This window comes from Protopterus annectens, chromosome 15.part0 (assembly GCF_019279795.1).
Source record: "Protopterus annectens isolate FY-2018-M chromosome 15.part0, PAN1.0, whole genome shotgun sequence".
In the NCBI taxonomy this organism is placed as follows: domain Eukaryota; kingdom Metazoa; phylum Chordata; order Ceratodontiformes; family Protopteridae; genus Protopterus; species Protopterus annectens.
In genome coordinates, this window is record NC_056749.1 from 426,649,948 (window position 1) to 426,670,133 (window position 20,186).

At 39.3% G+C, this 20,186-nt stretch overlaps 1 protein-coding gene across 2 annotated transcripts in view; it reads right to left on the minus strand.

The window, feature by feature from the left end:
• Positions 1-20,186, minus strand: part of MTMR1 (myotubularin related protein 1) — a 1,550,898-nt gene that overhangs the window by 400,481 nt on the left and 1,130,231 nt on the right. For both annotated transcript variants that reach the window (XM_044057166.1, XM_044057165.1), the window contains one exon: positions 15,139-15,345. In XM_044057166.1, the coding sequence (XP_043913101.1) occupies positions 15,139-15,345 (207 nt within the window). The remainder of the gene's footprint in view (positions 1-15,138; positions 15,346-20,186) is intronic.

A 20,186-nucleotide genomic window follows, 5' to 3' on the forward strand; every position in this document is an offset into this window, starting at 1 on the left:
CATTAAAGGCGAGATCATAACTAAATGCAAAGATATGTATTTTAGACCACCTCAGAGAACTTAAGTTATCTTTTACTGAAGTAATTTTGCAGCCCAGTTTACAGTCCTCAGCATATCTGGTTATCCATAATCCATTCCTCACTTTTATACAAGAGAAAAAAGTAAAAAATGTAACACTAGTAGAGAACCTCATCAGAAAACCAACAGTAGCCCCTACTGAGAGAGACAGATACAATCAACATAAAATGAAATGTGATTTCCTGTTGATTACCTACTGTTTTAGCAATTAAATTATATATGGATTACCATTTAACGTCCTTAATTTGTCAATCATTCCCTTGTGTGGGATAGTGTCAAAAGCCTAAGCAAGCTCAAGATCAGCTGCATGTGATGTCGACCCTTCATGATGTGCTGCTGTTAAAGCTTCAAAGAATACCATAAAATCCAAAATACAAGTTCTTCCCTTAACAACCACATATTCATATCTAATCATATTTGCTGAAATTCAATTGTTCAAGTTCTGAAAGATGCGATTCTTGCAGTAACAAAAACTGGGGGCTTAAACCTTTTACATATATAAAAGCTTTGGCTGTTTTGACTGGGTTAGAAAGTTGTTTTACATTCCAAGATAACAAAATACATGAATACTATGTATGTAGTGTACACTTTTCATGGAACCTGAAAGACTGCACTAACTGCTATGCTTTAACAACTGAAACATTAGTGCATTTTTTAACACTCTGTTTACTAAATGTCTTTCAACCAAGTTAAACATTAAAACAATCCAAAACTCAAAAATCGACTATTTATTTACTTCAACATTTGTTAACTGGGTATAGCAGACTGAGCTGGTGCCCTTTTCAGCAGAGTCCCGGACAAAAAAGCTCCACATAGAAAAACTTTTAAATACAGAAAAAAGGCAGCAAATTGCTAAAAACAATACTTATTGTGCTTCAAAGAAGGAGGCAAGTTGCCTTTAAAATGGTGGATGTTAGGGGTGTTTTATGTTACTGCAATAGCTGCTGCCTTCATAACTTTCAATGAATTTGTGACAAATCCAGATATAATCAGGGATGCTTTTAAAATACTTGTACTATTAACTTGAGACACTGACACAATTTGAATGTTTATTAATATACATTTTCTGAAGTAAAGAGTATGTAATGCTAATTAATTATTGCAACTATTTAATTAATGTAATTCACCACCTTTTCACAAAGTGACCAGTTTTAGGAAGGATTAAGGGAAACAGAGCTAAATTCAGAGACAAAATCAGGGACATCCCTAAAAACCAGGGAGAGTTGAGAGGTATGGCTGCAATGTGGAGAAGAAAATATAAACTGTCCAAGACATAAATCACCCACAGCTGAACCCCGCCTCCATTTCCTACTTCCAGTTGTTAAACTTCACTACAACTCAGCTTTCAAAAATAGTGGATATCAGTAACATATCCACTTACGAACTTCTGCAAACATAGGCAGTCAGACGCTGCCAAAATACAAAGCTTAAAACAAGTCATTTCAACTTTTGTTGTTTGTACTTTAATATAGCCTTACTATAAGCCAAATGCCTTTTTGTGACGTGCATCCCTGCAGTGTGTCAGTGTACACTTCAGAGGAAATAGTTTTCTTTCCTCAGAAAGAGAAAAAGAGACTGAATACTGTCAGCCTCCTTTTTTAAACATTTTAAATGAAACTGTATATACAAGAACAAACATTTTCTTGCTGTACACACTACTAAAATTCATTACAGTCAAACTGATAATACAACATTAACATTTCTCTAATAATGAATTCAATTCTAAATAGTAATTATATTTGGTGGTCATTTTGTTTCCATCTTAATTGACATTTCTTTATTACACACAAGTCAGAGTATTTATAAAGTCTGTAAATGAAGGTGTAAACCCATGTTCCCAATTTTTATAGTCATTTTCCAGGCTACTGTTAAGCTCCAGAGAAGTAGGAAGTGAGACTTAGGTACACATCTGGGAAATGGAGCATTAAACACAAAAAACTTAGTTAATATAAATTTATCAGATATGTGCAGGGAACACTGATTTCTTTTTTCCCAAAAAGGTTGTAGTACTTTGCAGTCATAAAATCATATACTGCCAACCTGCTCTGATTAAGGATTAATACCTCCAACAACCAATACCTTTCCTTTTACTTAAAATTTAAATTTTATTTGGAATAATAAAATATCTATCTATGTAGAAAGTTCAAAAATAATAATCTCCAAAATAAAGATACTATATTTTTGAGGATATTAAAATATTAGTATCTGTTGTAGTTAATGTTGAGCTACTCATTTATAGAGCTTCATCATAACATTACATTTCTGACACAAAACTTAAAACTCCAAATTTCTTTTTATGCAAAATGTATAGTTCCTAATTTTTTTTTTTTTTTTTTAGATAAACATGTTCTCCCTACCTCACCATTTGTTTCAAGATTGTTTAGAAAATCAAGAATGTGCAGATATATATTTTTTTAGTATACAAGACATTACATCAACTTTAGAGATTAAAAGCAGTAAAGTAATTTATATATACTATTTAGTCTGTGTTAACCACTTCAGACTCTCATTCCAAAAGATCAAACCGCTATTTTTTTAAGCTCAGACTTGTCTACACATGTGGTGTAATGCTCTAGCAAATAATGTGAAACACCATATTTTTATCTCCTGGTATTTAATGTACACAGTTTTTAATGTTCTGACTTGGTCAATCATTCCCTTATGTGTCATAGTGCCAAAACCCTTAACAAGGTCAAGATGAGATATATGCACTGTCAGCCATTCATGATGTGCTGCTGTTTTGTAACAGAATGTACTTGACTACTGCTGCTTTTAGATATCTCCTTAACACCCACTTCATATTATTATTCAAGACTGCCTGCTCCTTTGAGGGCTTGGAAATCTTCCATTGCCATATTGACTTCCAGCCTGCTCTTCTAGACAGTAAGTGTCAAAAGCACTGCAGATATTCATACTTAAGCTTCCTGATTAATTGCAACACAGTAGTGCTTGATGCAATAAGCTGCTAATAGCTTGTGGGGGCAAAATCAAAACCTGACAAAGTTAAATGCATGCAGTAATCACTGCCCTCAAGATTAAACACTTACAGATAAGCAAGTTCAGAACAGTATCTGTAAATGTCTAAGTATCAGAACCCATAAAAAAACTTACTAATCAACATTACAACTTATGTCACATGGGTGAAAGACTGTAACCAAGAAACAGGAAGTATCTATAAGAGTTTTCTTACCAACTTGGACAGCCATTCAACTTCCTTTATTCATGCAGAGCCACAGTTTATTTACGTACCAGTGCCATCCCTTAAGAATGAAAAAGTCCATTCTCTGATCCCCAATCTGGTGCTTTTGTTTCACTAGGTTCACATTACTCACCTGTTAGTTGAGGAGCTCTACTGAGGGCAAGGAGCATTCTCCCCAGTGTGTGCTCCTCATCTCTTACATTGAGGGAAAAAAAAAGAAGAAAAACAATCCTTTTCTGCTTTAAAGTGTAGCAGATCTCTGGCTACAAATACAAATGTACAGTGTAGTCAGCATTTTGCTACTATTACCATATCACTCACTAAGCACTTAAGTGCTTCACCTTTACAATTTACAGTACTGACGGTCAGTTCTGAATCCTAGTACTGTAATAAACCCCCCCATCAGCAACTGCTTATTGCGCCCCCCCCCCTTCAACCTACCCTACCTACACTTCTGGATTCAAGCAAGTGTAGCTTACTGTCACGCTCTCATTCAAAGTTTAACCCTTAAGATTAAACATTGCTAATTAAACAAATGTGATTCAGTACATGTAAAGCTCCAAGCTCATATAATTTAATCAACTAAAGTCTGGTACTGTAAGGAAGACCTGTTTCTTACTCAAAACTGCAGCCTGCTGACATAAAAGAGATAGCTGAAACAAATGAATCAAGAAACAAGAATGGTTAAATGAGAATTACTGATAGTTCATTCAACTTCATTTTACCCACATCAAATGCAGCTTTCTACTTGTCCATTATTTTCTTTTCAAAACTGAGAAAAAGGAGCCAAATGCTTATTCTGATGTTTATTACCATTTGTAGCCATTTTTCAGATAAACTTCCCAAATGCATTTTGTATTCAGGAAGATTTTGCAGTACCTATTTAATTTTAATTTTTGCCTCTGTATCCACAACTGTATAATATGTCATTGATCCCTACCCCCACTCCCGCATCAGACTCACCATCGGTTGTACAGGATATAGACACTGGAATTTGACTTTCCTTGCACGCATATTTGAATGGCTGCTTGAAAAGTTGCACTTTTCTTTCTAGTTTCTGATGAATAATCACGGTTACAGAGAACTCTAGTGTCTGACTTTTACATCTTTTCCTGGGGACCATATTTTAGAAAGAATGTTCTATGTCTTTTTTTTTTTTTTTTTAGGTGTAAGACTGAAAATGCATAATAAATGGTCTAGGAATCATTGTTCACAGATAATGAGGGAGAAATGCCCTAGAAGTACTCTCTATAGAAATGTGTTTGGCATGTATCAGTCCATTCATCTAGCTCTTCAGTAATGTATTCCATATTCAGTACCGCCTTCCATCTTAGGGATGCCATTACACCACACTTTTTTTTAGGTCTTCCTGTGTGTAGTCCATGTCTATTAAATTTTCTTCCAAAAATTCAAGATTCACTTATAAGAAAGATATCTTGTGTGAAATGTCCTTAAACTCTCTCTCTAACTCCAAAAATTGATCTGAATGTGCAAACACAGATGTTTCCATCTCTTCCAGCTTTTAATCGTAACAAGTAATATAATCTCAGAAGGTGGAAATTATTTTAAGCAAGTCAGTCATAACGTGTTCAAATCTACAGTCCTCCACAACTTCTAAGTTTATACTGGCAGTTGGTGCAGAGGGTTATGGCAGGGAGCTGTAGTTCCTGTGGCACAGAGTTTGATTCCCACAGCCTTCATTTGCTTACTATGTAACCCTTAGCAAGGCACTTCACCAGACTTTGCTCTTGGGTCACCCCTGAAGAGGGATTGGGTATTCATGGTCCTACCTAGTTAACAAATGGGTATTTCTTCCCTTGAGTGTAGCAGGTCACAGTCAACAGGTCCTTGTGCCCTGAGTGCAAGTCTGACCAATTGGCAACACTGCTTCATCCACAATACTTGAGCAAATTTTTTTTCTCTCATTACTTTTAGACATAAAGACATACAACATCCAGACTTTAGAGCTGCAGATAGCAATAACACTTCTACCACAAAATCAAGAATCTGAGCACAATAACACTTCTACCACAAAATCAAGAATCTGAGCAGCAAATATAAAATTTTTACAGTGGGAGAAAGCTCTCAAAACACGTTGTACAAACTCTATGCCCCCCCCCCCAAAAAAAAAGCCATAATCCCTCCATTTTTTGTATGTTACGCCCTCTACTTCACTTTACTTGGTTTGGGATTAGCTGAACATATTCATTTCTTTGTTCTGGAAGGTTTTTATTTAGTCTTTTTTTTTAAACTTTGATTCAGTCTTGACCTGCAAACGTCTTTTGAGTCAATGGTAAAGTAAAGAATAGTTGTGTAAGAACTTACCATAACATTAGATGTTCTTTTCCTCTATGTAGCAGTATTCATAACAGTTGGGAGATGCTGCTTGCAGCCCCACTGTCCAGCCAGTATACCAAAGTCTTACTCCAGGAGGGCACGTGTGACGTTGGTTACCAGGGCTATAAACCGATGTTAGGTATAAAAGTGACGTCTGCACGTACCCTCATCAGAATTGTTTTGCCACATACAGTAGTGCCTATGAGGTTTGACCAGGAGGTTCCTAATCTGAGACCCTTAGACTTGCATGTAGACCAGTCCCAGGGTAGTAGGATGGCTGTGTAGGTAGATACCAAAGGGATGATGGCAATGTGCCATCAAGAGATACCTGAGATAATAGTTAGAAAGAGACAGGTGGTAGGAGGGTGGGACTGAATACTACAACATAGGAGGAGGACATTTAAGATTATGGTAAGTTCTTACACAACTATTCTATGTCCTTCTATTCTGATGTTGCAGTATTCATAACAGTAGGGGGAGTACCAGAGCTTTAATTATGAACCTGGGAGGAGGAAGGGTTCCTGTGGTCAAGGAGACCCTGTAGGATAGTCCTGGCAAACCCTGCTCTAGCACAGGATGTTATGTCCAGCTTGTAGTGTCTGGTGAAGGTGTGTACTGAGGTCCAAGTAGCTGCTTCTAAAATAGAAGACGAGTCTATGCCTTTGAAGAAGGCAGCAGAGGAAACAGCTGCTCTGGAGTGGGGTTTAATATTGCCTTGTAAGGATTTCCCATGGTGGGAGTAGCACAAGGAAATGGACTTCGAGATCCAGGAGGCAATGGTCTGCTTAGATACAGTTTCCCTAGGGCTCTGGGATGGAAGGAAATAAATAACTGATATGACTTCCTGATCTCTTTGTTTTTTTTCTAAGCAGTATTGAAGTTGTCTGTGTACATCCAGGGAATGTAGGGTCCTTTCTGAGGCATTTTGTGAAGGAGCATAAACAATAATAAATAAGAGTATACAGGTAGGTTAATGGACTGATTCAACAAGAGTTCATTAACTACCTTGGGCATGAATGAAGGGTTGGTCCTGAGGACAACTCTGTCCTTGTGGAAAACAAGGTAGGGGGATGTGGCCATAAGGGCTTTGATCTCTGAAACCCTCCTAGCGGAGGTGAGGGCTACTAGCAGGACTGTTTTCAATGTGCAAAGTTTCAAGGGAACAGAATGTGCTGGCTCAAAGGGGGGCAAGGTTAGTTTTTCTAATACACAGTTTAGGTCCCACGGTGAAGGGAGGGGTTTCCATGGGGTTTTGGTATGGAGGACTCCCTTTAGAAAAATGTTGACTTCCAATCTGGATGCCAGGGGTGGTGAAATGGGCACACAGGCAGAAATGGCAGATAAATGGACTTTGATTGAGGAATATGTTAGTCCTGTTTGGAGTAGCTCACACAAGTAGGATAGGACCCTTGGAATGGATATAGTTAGGGGGTCCTGGTTGTTTCTATGACACCAGTTGGAGAATCTAAGCCATTTAGCTACATAGTTTCTCCTAGTACTAGGTTTTCTTGCCTCCTGCAGAACACTGAGTACGTCCTCTGAATAAAGGTGTCTGTAAGGGATCAGAATTCTATCACCCATAAGGACAATTTTAGGTTGTTTACCTGTGGGTGTAGCAGGGACCCCTTGTTCTGTGTGATTAGGTCTAGACGGTGGGGTAACCTGTGGTGATTGCCCTTGGCTAGAGAAAATAGGAGGGGAAACCAATGCTGTCTTGGCCAATAGGGGGCCACCAGTAGGATTTTTGGTTTGTCGTCCTGAATTTTTAGGATGACTTCCTGGATTAGAATGAATGGGGGAAAGGAGTACAGGTACATCACCCCCATGAAAAGGAGAAGGCATCCACCTTCCAAGCTTGTGGATGTGGGTTTCTTGTGCAGAAGTTGGGCATCTGCCTGTTGACTGGGAAGGCAAAAGGGTCCGCTTGAGGAATACTCCACCTGTGTATCAAATCTAGGAAAACCTCTCTGTGAAGCGTCCATTTGTGAGAGGGGGCTGAGGTTCTGCTGAGTGTGTCTGCCATAACATTCTGTTCTGATGGGATATACATGACTAATAAGTGGACCCTGAGGGAAGCTTCTAGATTCCAAATCTGGATGGCCAGGCTGCATAGTGGGTAGGAAAAAGAAGAAAGAAAAACGACCGGCCAGTAAATCCGCCAGAATTTATTTAAATCTTGAGAAACTGTTCTCTAATGTCTCGGCTCGACACAAAAGCCTTCAAGGAGTAAAAGCATTACAGAAAACTTGCCTCAAATACTGTGTTCAATATAATTAAACAATCAATCAATTATATAAGATATTTCCAATTTAACTCTTCATTAAGCCCATATGGGTGTAAAGTGTTACATTTCAAAATATACAGAGATTTCTTTGTCAAAAGCTGTTTTTAAAGAGACATTCATCTAACAATGATACTTTAACTTTTTCTAATATAGGACCCTGTAGTCCTTCACTAATACTATTATGAAAAAAAACTTAAAACGAGTTGCTATAGAGCTTTCTTCTTTCTTATTATGAATGTCTCTTATATGCTCAAGCATTCTCACCTTAAATGCCCTCTTGGTCTCTCCGATGTAAAATAAATCACAGGAGCATTTAAGTGCATACATGACTCCCTCTGTATTGCAAGTAAAACTGTGACATGAATCAAAGTGAATATGATTAATGCTAACAAAGCTGTTTACTAAATATTTACATGCCTTACATTTATTACAAGATGTCCCCATTGGATGTATATTTTGATTAATATTTGGGTCAGGGGTACAGAATCTCCCCTTTACGATAAAGTTTTGTATATTTTTACCCCTTCTACAGGAGATACCCAATCTAGCATTTACCCAAGAAGAGACATTTTTTAAGGAACACAAAAAATTCCAAAAATATTTCACTTGTTTTAGAACTTCAGAGCTGAAACATCCACAGGTAGTAAAATAAACCAGCTCAGAAAATTCTTTACCGATAATTTTATACGGAACCAACAACTGGGGATTAGTATGTGAGTTCTTTGTAGAAGAACCAGAACACAATTTCTTCCAGCTTTTTTCCATCAGATTTCTATTGTAACCCCTTTTCTCAAACACATCCACAGTTATTTTTAATTCCCTTCTTAGATCCCGGATGTTATTACACAATCTGGATACCCTCAGCATCTCACCATATGGCAATGCTTCCAAAATAAGAGTAGGATGACAACTGTCCCTATGGACAAATTGTGCACCTTGATCAAATTTTCTATGTACAGTACTATATAAAACAGTACCATTATTGATGCTCAATTGTGCATCTAAAAATGGGATACACGTTCCTACTGATAAACCATCAAATTTTAAACCAAATCTGTTATGATGTAATGAATGGACAAATTATACAACCAATTCTTGACCACCTTGAGCATAGTGGGTAGGACCTGATCCCCCTTGTTGTTTATGTACCACAGGACAGTCATATTGTCTGCGATTACTTTTAGGTTTCCTGGTAGGATAGAGGGCGTGAATGTCAGAAGGGCTAACATCAGGGCTCTCATTTCCTTGATGTTGATGTGGTCTTTTACTCAGAGTAGACCATTTTCCTTGTACTAAAAGGTGTTGTTGAATTTGTTTGTAACACTGCACCCCAGCCCAGATCTGAAGCATCTGTGGATAGCTGTTGTAGTGGTGCTGGGATCTGAAGGTGGGTCCCCGGGTTGGTCTGCATTGCAGATATCCACCAGTGGGTCTCCTTTTTTTGGCATAGGAGATGTGAAAGTGGGGAGCCCAAGGGTTGTGAATAGTGGGCCCATAAGTTTTTTAAAACCCACTGAATTTTGCGCATGTGAAGCCTTGTCAAAGGCAGCATGGGTATAAGGGATGCCATGTGGCCTAACAGTATCAGGAATTCCTGAGCTGTCAGGGTGGCTTTGGTAAGGATCTGGTTGAGGTACAGACAGAGTTCCTGAATCCTTTGGGCTGGGATGAAGGCCTTCATGCAGTCTGTGGGGAGTCTGCACCCCAGAAAATTAATGTCTTGTGAGGGAGTCAGGTGAGATTTCTCTACGTTTATCGTGAACCCCAGAAGAGAGAGGGTGTTTGACACCTGTTGTAGATGAAAGAGTAGGAGTTGTTGGTCTTGATGCAGAATGAGTAGGTTTGTCTAAGTATGGGTATATTTGTATACCCTGGGTCCTGCAATGGGCAATGAAGGGGCTAGACACTTTGTAAACACTCTTGGGGCAGAGGATAGACCAAAAGGCAATGCAGAGAATTGAAAATGACAGGAACCTACTGAAAAATCTGAGGAACTTCCAGTAGTCCAGATGAATGGGGATGTGAAGGTAGGCATCCTTGATATCTAGAGCTACTAGGAGCCATAATCAAAACTCCTAACGATGTCGACATCCTACAAAAGGGCCTCACTGAGACAGATGCCTGGTGTCAATGCCATGGCCTCAAGCTCAATGCCAAAAAGTGCATTGTCATCCCTTTTGGTAAAAACTCTGTACCCATGAACTACCACATAGGCGGTAGTCTACTTAATACCGAATGTGTGATAAGAGACCTTGGGACACAGGTGGACAGTAGTCTCTCCTTTGATAATCACATCGCCACAGTAGTCAGGAAATCCTTCTACGTGGCACACCATCACAAAAGGTTTCTCATTCAGGAAAAAAAGAGGTCATTGTTCCCCTCTACTCATCACTCATTAGACCCAATATAGAGTACAACGCCCCTTTTGGCATGTACCTTACAAGACATCTACAACAACTAGAAAGGCCGCAGAAAATACCTCACAAAGAGGATTACTGGCCTCAAACAGATGCCCTATGCAGACCATCTCAATAAACTCCAGCTTTACTCTGTTGCATATCGCCTACTCAGAGGCGATCTCTGCCTAACATACATAGCTATGTCAAACCCAGAGCTGTTGGACATGCTCCACTTAAAGAAATCCCAATCCCTCCGAGCTACATGATCTAGGGACCTAAACCTTGTCACCACAATAAACAGAACATGCAGGAGGGATAGATTCCTGTCCCAGAGACTTCCCATACTATGGAACAAATTACCTATTTATATCAAACAAAGCTCTTCATTAGCACTCTTCAAGAAAAATCTTGATGATTGGATGGGAGATAGGAAATTTGCCCCAGGGATCACTTCTGTGGCTCTGCTTGACAGAGGCACAGGAAAATAATTTTCTTGGGTGGCAAAAGCCAGGGTACCGTTTGGCTAGGCTTATATAGGTCCTAGGGCCAATAGCCTAGTACCTACCTATGAATGCCGGGGGGGGGGGGGGTTTAGAGGCAAGATAAGAGGTAAGAGGTAAGGTGATCATTTTGAAACTGGGTACGTGGAGGAAGAGATTGAGAAAGGGCAGATCCAGGATAGGTCTCCAAGGACCCTCTTTTCTTGGCACCAGGAACATTCTGGAATAAAAGCCTGTGTTCCTTTGAGGGGAGAGCACTGGTTCTATGGTGCCTTGATTGAGAAGTTGATGAATAATGGGTGGGAACAGGTGGATTTGGATTTTTGGTGGTTGAGGAATCCCTTGGAAAAGTGGGAGCATCCACCAAGTCATGCAATATCCTCTCTGGATAATGGCGAGGACCCACTGTTCTGTTGTTAGCCTCTGCCAGGAGGGAAGGGAGAGGGTGAGATGAAGGGATAAGGCGGTGTCTGGATGCAAAAGGGGTGAGTCATAGTGGAGTAGGCCTGGGTTGGTCAGGCTGGCGCCGAAAAGATGTGGTAGAGGATCTGGTGGGAAATCTGGCAGTAGAAGTCTTTCTCGACTGTCTACATCCCTTTGATTGTGGTGCTGAGTGAAAGAATTGCCTTCTTACAAAGGAGAGTTTCTGAGGACAGTTCCTATGACTTCTAGGAATAGGGGACACCAGCAGGTGTTTGAGGTTCTGTAACTCTTTACCCTTCTTTTGGAGGGATTTGAGAAGCTTGTCCGAAGAGGGCCTTACTATCGAAGGGTGAATCCAACAGTTTAGTTTGAACATCCATGGGGAGGGGCTGTAGTCGTACCCAGTGGTAACGACGAAGCACTGATATAGAAGCGGCAGCTTTGGTTGCAGCCTCCACAGCATTATAGCTGAATTTTATGAAGTGCCTGGTCACTTGGGATGCTGTGGAGAGAAGTGAATTTAGTTGTGCTCTGATAAGGGAATCCTGAACCTCAGACAGAAGGGTGGAAGCTTTTGAAATAGTGTCAAGAACATACCTTGCCATGTGGGTTTGGTAGTTCAGGGCCCTAATGGCCAGAGTAGAGGAGGTATATACCTTTTTACCTGTCCTGTCCATACATTTACTGTCTTTATCAGTTGAATAAAGAGTCATAGAAGGTAGCTGTCTGGGTGTCCTATCTTCAGAAACAGCTATAACAGCTGGGTCTGCAGGAGGGTTCTTTTAGAGAAACTGTGTCTTAGGGAATGCTGTAAAAATGATCAGGTCGTTTAGCTGCTGGGGGTTGGGAGTCTGGTGAATGTGAAGCAGCTAGGAAGGCATCCTGAAAAGCAGGCAGTAAGGGAGGCACAGCAGAGGGAGGGAGATGGCTGTTCCATTTGCAAAAGAAAACCTCAGAGGCCTGCCTCTTAAAATGTTCCCTCATAAGGGAGATGGTATCCCCAAAGCTGAATTTTTCTCCTGGGGATTCAGGAGAAATAGAGTCCTCTTCTTCTGGAGTAATGAATTCCTTGGGGGATTAAATTTGAGTTTCATAGGAGAAGGACTCCTCAGAAGATGAATATTCTTCCTCAGACACATGGATTGGTTAAGGAGTGAGAGTAGGAGGAAGTTGCTGTGATTGTAATGCCTGAAAAGCCTGAAACAGACTGAGAGAATTCCCAGCCAGGCATCTGTGAGGGTTCAAAATGCTTGGATTTCTGTTTCCTTTTCAAGAGGGTTGTAGGAGCAGTCAGAAGAGAACTGGACGTTGGCCTAGCATGAACAGGAGGAGCAGGGGCTTCCGAGAATGCAAGCCGTGGTTCCCCTCCGCCATCAGACTCTGATGGCTGAATCACCTCAGCGGACATACCTTTGGTATCCCACTCCCCAAGCTTCCATTAAGGTTCCCGGGCCTGTTTTGGTAACCGTTGTCTGAATGGACTCAGAGTCTTCAATCGCCTCTAGAGCCTGTTCGGACGCCTGAGGTGTAGCCTGGGATTCGGGCCTAACTTTTTTCGCCTTCTTCCAAGGCGGCTCGTTGGAAGGGCCTACTCCTCCCTCCATGCCTAGCACCAAGTGTCTGAGTCTTTGGTTCTCAAGATAAAGATTTAAAGCCACTAATCGGCTACATAGCGTCTTGGGGACGAATGACTTACAGACTGAACAGGATGTATGGTCGTGGGCCTCATCTAGACAAAAAACACTTATCGTGTGTGTCCTTGTGAGGAATCTGTCTCCCACAAGCACACTTCCCTTGCTTTCATGCAAGTCTAAACAGTACGCAAAATAAGTAAGAAAACCCTACCGGGCACTTATCTGTAACAGTTAAAAACGGTTGTCTGATCTTTAACGATCTGGAATGCGGTCGTCTGAAAAAGCGCGATGCAGAAGTGGAACTGGCAAACGGTGTTCAATGCTCACAGCGGCAGAAAAATTCTGAGGAGGGTACATACAGCTGTCACTTTTATACCTAACGTCGGTTTATGGCCCTGGTAACCGACATCACATGTACCCTCCTGGACTAAGACTTTGGTATACTGGCCCGACGGTGGCACTGCAAGCAGCATCTCCCAACTGTTATGAATACTGCAACATCAGAATAGAAGGACATCAAAAATCAACCACTACGGTTGGCTTAAATAAAACTATTTATTCAAGTAAAATTTTATTTTATTTTACCTGAATAAATAGCTTTATTTTAAGCCAGCCATGGTGGTCAATTATTCGTTACTTTACCATTGGATGACTGTGGATTTTATCGACCTTTACCCCTGAATACTTCTTTCTATTTTTCTTTTTGAGTCACCTGGTGTTACACTGCTTAAATTTATTTCATGTTATGTTACCTGAGTTAACTTTGCTGGATAAGGCCCATTTTCAGAGGGGATATGAGACTGAAAAGCCTCAAGGTAATCCAAGAGGAAAGAAAACATGATTACATCAAGAAAAGCATTACAGGTAAAAGAGCACTAGTACTAAAATTTCAAATATTGGGGTGATAACGTGTTTCAATAAACAACTTTTTTTATGTCGCGCTTCTTTCACTTCCACAGGAGCCTTCATAGGATAACTTCCAGATGGACCATTCAAGCTTACAGGCTACCTCCATTTTACTTCAGTACCACACTACAATGCTAAATGCTTTTATTTGTGTTTAAACTGTAAAAATGTAACAGTTTGTTGAATGTGTTTTCCAGAGCTTTTCTCCTTGGGCTTCTGCTGAAAATGGACATGTATCCAGTCGGGCTATCTCGGTAAACAAATGTAAAATAAATAAATAAATTACTTGCTCAAAGTCACACATCTGGCAAATGTAGATAGAAGGCATTAAACCCTGTTCTTCTGAGTACAGGGGGCAGTTTGTTGAAAAATAGGAACTGAAAAAAAAAACTAAAATGACTGTCATTATTGACTTACTGTGATCCTAACTAATTTACCAGAAAATTAAGTCAACAAAGGGCAAAGCACGAGGCAAAATCAGAAATGCTCTGTGAAATCAGGGACATATACGAAGCAGACAACTCATACTTCACTTAAAAATTTAACAGAACATCAGGTTACATATCAAGATGCATTTTCTGAACCATAACAATGAAATTCTCATGACTGGCATTACTGATTTACTGTAACCCCTCAATGATTTAAAAGCAAATGAAAATTTTATGAGGATAAAGGCTAAAATATGAGCCAAAATCAGAAATGCTGCATGCACGCATGTTTTGTTTCATGAATACGGTTCTCAAAGTATCAAGTCTTAGATGAATCTCCTGTGACTCCTATACACGCTACTCTATTTTGCTTTCATACAGTGATACAAACTAAGAGCTTGCAATGTGGGAACCTGTCTTTACTGAAAAAAAGAAAACATTTTAGCATTACACTGTGACCTGCCTTTTTTCAAACAAATTTTACTGTGAAATTGTGAAGTATAATATAAGAGAGGTGTTGTGGTTCTACAAGCAATCATGAGGCTTCTCAAATAAACAAACAAAACACATTCCAGTGGAACAATATACTAATGTTGCACAATTTCAGTTAAATTTCTACTTTACCCTTTCTGTTCACTCTACACATCTTTTCCACACCATGTGTCATCAGTACAAGCAAACACTGGCAAACTGATAGATACCACATGGAAATTTTAAAATATGGCTTTAAAAAATGGTTCTGAAAATTTAAAGGTGTCAGCTCAAATGCATGATACTGAGAAATATAGTTGTGTTAAAACAAGCTGGTAAGATGTTCTCTTCCAGTGTGTGAAACCAAAGCTCATATTACATGTAACCCAAGATGACATGTCAAATTTCAAGTCAGTATTTTTTTTAAGCAAAAATGCAAAGGTTATGAGTCATGGACAGTTGTGAATTTTTAAACTTACCATTTCAAATCGATGTCCAAAGCTTATCCACTCCTTTTCAATAAGTACCTCAAAACCTTTAATAGTTCTGTAGTAACTGTCTAGCATAAGCATAGACAATGATGTAAGCTGTGCTGTCCGATCCCAACCATCGCTACAATGGACCACCACAGAAGTTTTGCCAGATTCTACTTTATCTGCTATTCTCACTGCACCAGACAGAAGCCACTGAAAATAAACAATTTTGACGAGAAAAACAAAACAAAGCAGACAATTTAATTCAACACATTATTTGCTAACTGATGACACAAAACTAATACAGTACCAAAAGATACATTTATAATAAACTACAGGGACAGTTTCCAAAATTTCTTAAAAATTTTTTTTACCCTTCCTATTGCACCAAGCCAGACTAGCCACATCTAGATCTCAACTTTTAACTACCCTTCTCTACTGCTCTCACATTTTTTTCGAACTTACACAAGGCAGGCAGACAACCTAGATTCCTGCTATGATAAAATAGCAACATTTGCCTGCAACCACCCCCATAAAACTCATCATTGTACTGTTCTCCAACAACTAAACTGGCTAGAACTCCCCATCCTGATAACATTAAACCAACTTGCCCTTCAGCCACTAAATCATTCACAACCCCAGTCACTGCCCTGCCCTTTCCTCTCTGGTCCAAACTCATGTCAATACCAGATCTCTCAGGTCTTCAGACAGACCACAGCTAAAAATAACCCAGTCAAACAACTACCATGGTGACTCCCTCTCTTCAAACAAAACTGCCAAGGCCTGGAATGGCCCTCCTCAAACACATACAAGTATGTCCAAACTATTCTACCTTTAAAACACAGATAAAAGAATATCTCAAAACCACCTGGATCTGCCCCTGTACTACTCCCAGTTAATCTCCCTCCCTCCTACTAATTCCCCACCTTTTCATCCCTACTCAGAGGTTATGAGTATTCTGGGCAGAGTTCAGTGCAAATAAGGGTAGGTGGATAGGCAATATTCAGCTTTGGGTATTATCAAAGGTAATGCCATCATTTCCCTTGACTCTAAGGGAAGTAGATCTGAGTACTTGTATGTTTGTCTTGGCTGGTCGAGAGTTACATTTACAATACTTTCCATATGTGGAAAATGATAGCAGTTGATCAAGAGCTATATATACTATAACTATACTATATATACTATGGTACATTTTTGCTGTGTAACTACTGATAGAGTACATCATGAGGTTACTAATGGTTAGAGAGGGGCCTGGTTTCACTTCTGATAAGTATCAGAAGTTGCACTTTGGTTGACCAATTTCGTAAAAAAAACTAAATTCAAGTTGCAGTTCTTGTAACACAGGAAACAAATTGCCGGACTTAAGCACATGAGCATAATTATACTGACTACACATAACAGTGCAGTTCAGAGACTGTAAGTCAAATGGTAAATTGTTAATAAAGACTGAGAAAAGAAGCATTCCCAGAACTGAGCCCTGCAGCATTCTGGCTCTGAAGTTTCCATTTTCTGAAGTGTTAGACTCATGTTTAAGTGCAAAAGTTCCATAACATAGGTAAGCAGAGAACCACTTTATACAGTATTATCACTGTTACCAAAATTAGAATGTTTTATGTATCCTCTTTCCACTGCCTCAAAGATAGGGTCAATTACTATATACATACAGGGCTGTCAGTATATTACATTTGTTACATAATCTATGCTCTCTAATTGACAACCGGCCATATTTTGAGATATGGTTCCAGTAACTGGTTGTACAGCAACATTTCTATTACTTTTGCTACATAGCATAGTATAGCAACTGGTGTAAGGTCAGATTAAAAACAATTTAGTGGAAATGGCTCACTGGGAGATGCAAAGGTTTTTATTTCAATGCGGCCCAAATGTATGGCAGCCTTAATATTTGAGGTGGGTTTAAGGGTCATTGTTTTAACTATCCTCCAGAACTGTAACTGTGTCTCTGAATGACATCTTGCTGTTTCTTATACAGGATGTTTTTTGCTACATTTATGGAAACATGTCCTTCCTATTTAAGGTTAATATATGCAAGTCTATTTATTGTTTGTGTTAAACTGGTCTGATTGCCAGAGGTTTCAGGCTAGATCATGCTGCTTTGTCTTTTTTTTTTTTTTGTCATTTGAGTGAGGTCATGCTTCTAAACGGAGCCCACCTAAATGTGATGTCTGTGGTCTTAACCTGTTAATTCTGCAGTCTCCCAAGAATAACCAGTTTATCATTGCTTGATTTATTGAGGAAGAGGTCTAGACAGTAGTCGAACAAGATTAGAGTGGCTGGACTGGAATGCATATATGACCAGTGTTGAAATTTACAGTATTTCCAAATGTAATTTGGGCTATAAGCCAGTTAGGCTCTGCATACTAGCTCCAGGTCTGTTACTGTAAAAACATTTATTTTTATGCCTCCAGAAACTTGATGTACATTCTTTAGCCAAGATTCAGTAATGGACAGTATGGCTGGATTATTCTACAAGATCAGGGACTCTACAACAGTCCATTTATTGTTTATGCTATTTAGGTTTACCAATGCAATTGTGAAACTACATTGGTTTACTTGTAGAGGGATGATTTGGTTCACTTGGTGTGACACTGTTGGACCTGGGTTTAGCTCAATGTACCCAGACAAGATCAGCGACAATCTTTTAACCCAACCTTGAGAGTAGAAAGACAGAGAGTATCTGATCCAAAAGAAAAAAATAAATAAACAAAAAGTAGTCTGAAGGTCAGTTTCTCCATATTAAGCTACTGTACTGGAGGACAGTACAGTCATTCCTGGGAGTGTGGTTTTAAATTGCAAGCAGAAAACTACACACCTACACTTATGTAATACATAATGTTTGGGAGTGGGTAATGCAGTACTTATATTCAAGGGTGGTGCAAGTTGATCATGAGGGCAAAACCCAAGTGATCAGACAAATGCAGGGCCATAGATTAAACCTGTACTACACAAATTAACTTTATGTATTGCTATTACATATTATTTAAAAATAATTTTTTATTGTTCTTAAACGGCATCAACGTATTAAGGAAATTAATTTCTGTTTGGTCTCTTCTGACTAACTTCAACATCTGGGGATAGCCTAGATATGTATTGAACAGCCATATGTCCATCTATGTGCTGACACTTGCCCAGAACATAAGACTTAAGTTCACTTGTTGCCGCTTCATTTTTATAAATAAAGTCATGGTTTCATAGGTTCTTACTAAACTTATGGCCAAGGGAGACCATCAAGAAGCCTAACACTTCACTCAGTACTGGTGGAAAACTAGCAGTGCCCCAATTAAGCAGACTGTCTCCAAAAATCCCTGGTAAAAATTTGCAATCATCCAGACTGGTTTTAAAGCTTGCTAGGGAAGCACTCAGAGATAATAACTGCCTATACCAGAAATAGGGGATACATTGCAATATGTATTTGTAAACAAAACAGTGTAAGAAACTTCTCTGTGTGGAAGATTTTCAATCGATATATATATATATATATATATATATATATATATATCTAATTAATCACTGCATATTAATCAGATCAGATAATGGTAGTAGAAGTAGCGAACTTAAACTTGTCCTAAGTCAAAAAAATAAAAAAAATATAATTTGAAATATTATACAGAATTACTACGTATTCAAAAGTAATCCAAGCAGGGTAGGTATTCTGTTTCTAGTCGAAAATCCTTTATTAAGTACACAGACAAGCGATCCGAGTAAAACAAAAATAACAGAGTAATAGTTTCCTTACAAGCTTTCTCACTATATATATCTATATCTATCTATCTATCTATATATATATATATATATATATATATATATATATATATATATATATATATATACATACATACATATATACACACACACTTTTTATCGGGTAAGGGAGTGGTTTATTGTGTTGTAAAACAAAGTGTTATCGGTATACATGTTAAATTCATATCCCTTCCCCCATCAGTGTGACATTCGAGCTGGTCCTGCCCTACTTAGTAACGGTTATAATAATATAACCCTTATGTACTTTAAATACAATTAATAAGGATGTGGTACCTTCTTCTTTCGGCTTTTCCCAGTTAGGGGTCACCACAGCGGATCACCTTGTCCGCTCATGACTGGCAGTATAGTTTTATGGTGTCAAGTTGCCAGCCTGGCGCCCAACCTTCCACAGAAGGCACCTCTTATTACTAATTATACAACAATATTTTTGTAGATAGTTTTTAGGGTTCTTGTACACAGACCTGAAGAAGCCTAGAAGAACGAAAGAGACCTTTGTTAATAAGAAGTTATGTCTTACCATAACGATCCATGTGAATTGTTCATCTCGCCTTTGTTCTTACACACGGGTTCGGAGCCGATCCTCGGCTCCGAGTCGGCCGCATCACTAGCTCGCATCTTCGAGAAAGCTCGAGGCACAGTAATATCCCATGATCCTCCGGTGTTAACCCTCAGATCTAGTTTGCTATACCAGAAGAATCCCTCTAGAAACATGTCTAAAAACCCTACTGCCAGGTAGAGGACAAAAGATGCCATTATTGATGTTAATAATATGTCAACCATACCTAGAAAAGGCTGAAAAGGAATCTAATCAAAAAACCGTTCTCCCAGACCGTAGGACGGGGATGGAGGAATGTAAGAAAAGCGAGATGAACAATCCACATGGATCGTTATGGTAAGACATAACTTCTTAATGTGAAATTGTTCAATCTCGCTTGTTCTTACACACGGTAGCGTCCTAGCTCCTTTTTCCCGGGTGGCTCAAGGGAGAACATTCCTGAGTACAGTGGAACCAAACGTCGCCCTGTCCCTGGAGTTCTTGTCTAGCTTGTAGTGGGCGATAAAGATATGTGGTTTTGCCCAAGTTGCCGCTGCACAAATGGTATCTAAAGGCAGACGAGCGGTATGGGCTGAAGAAGTAGCAATTGCCCTTGTAGAATGAGCTCTGGGTTTGAAAGGAAGTTGTTGTTTGGATTCAGCATATACGAATTTTATGCAATCTGAGAGCCATTTGGATAAGGTAACCTTCGTTACTGCCTGTCCTTTTCTTTGGTCCA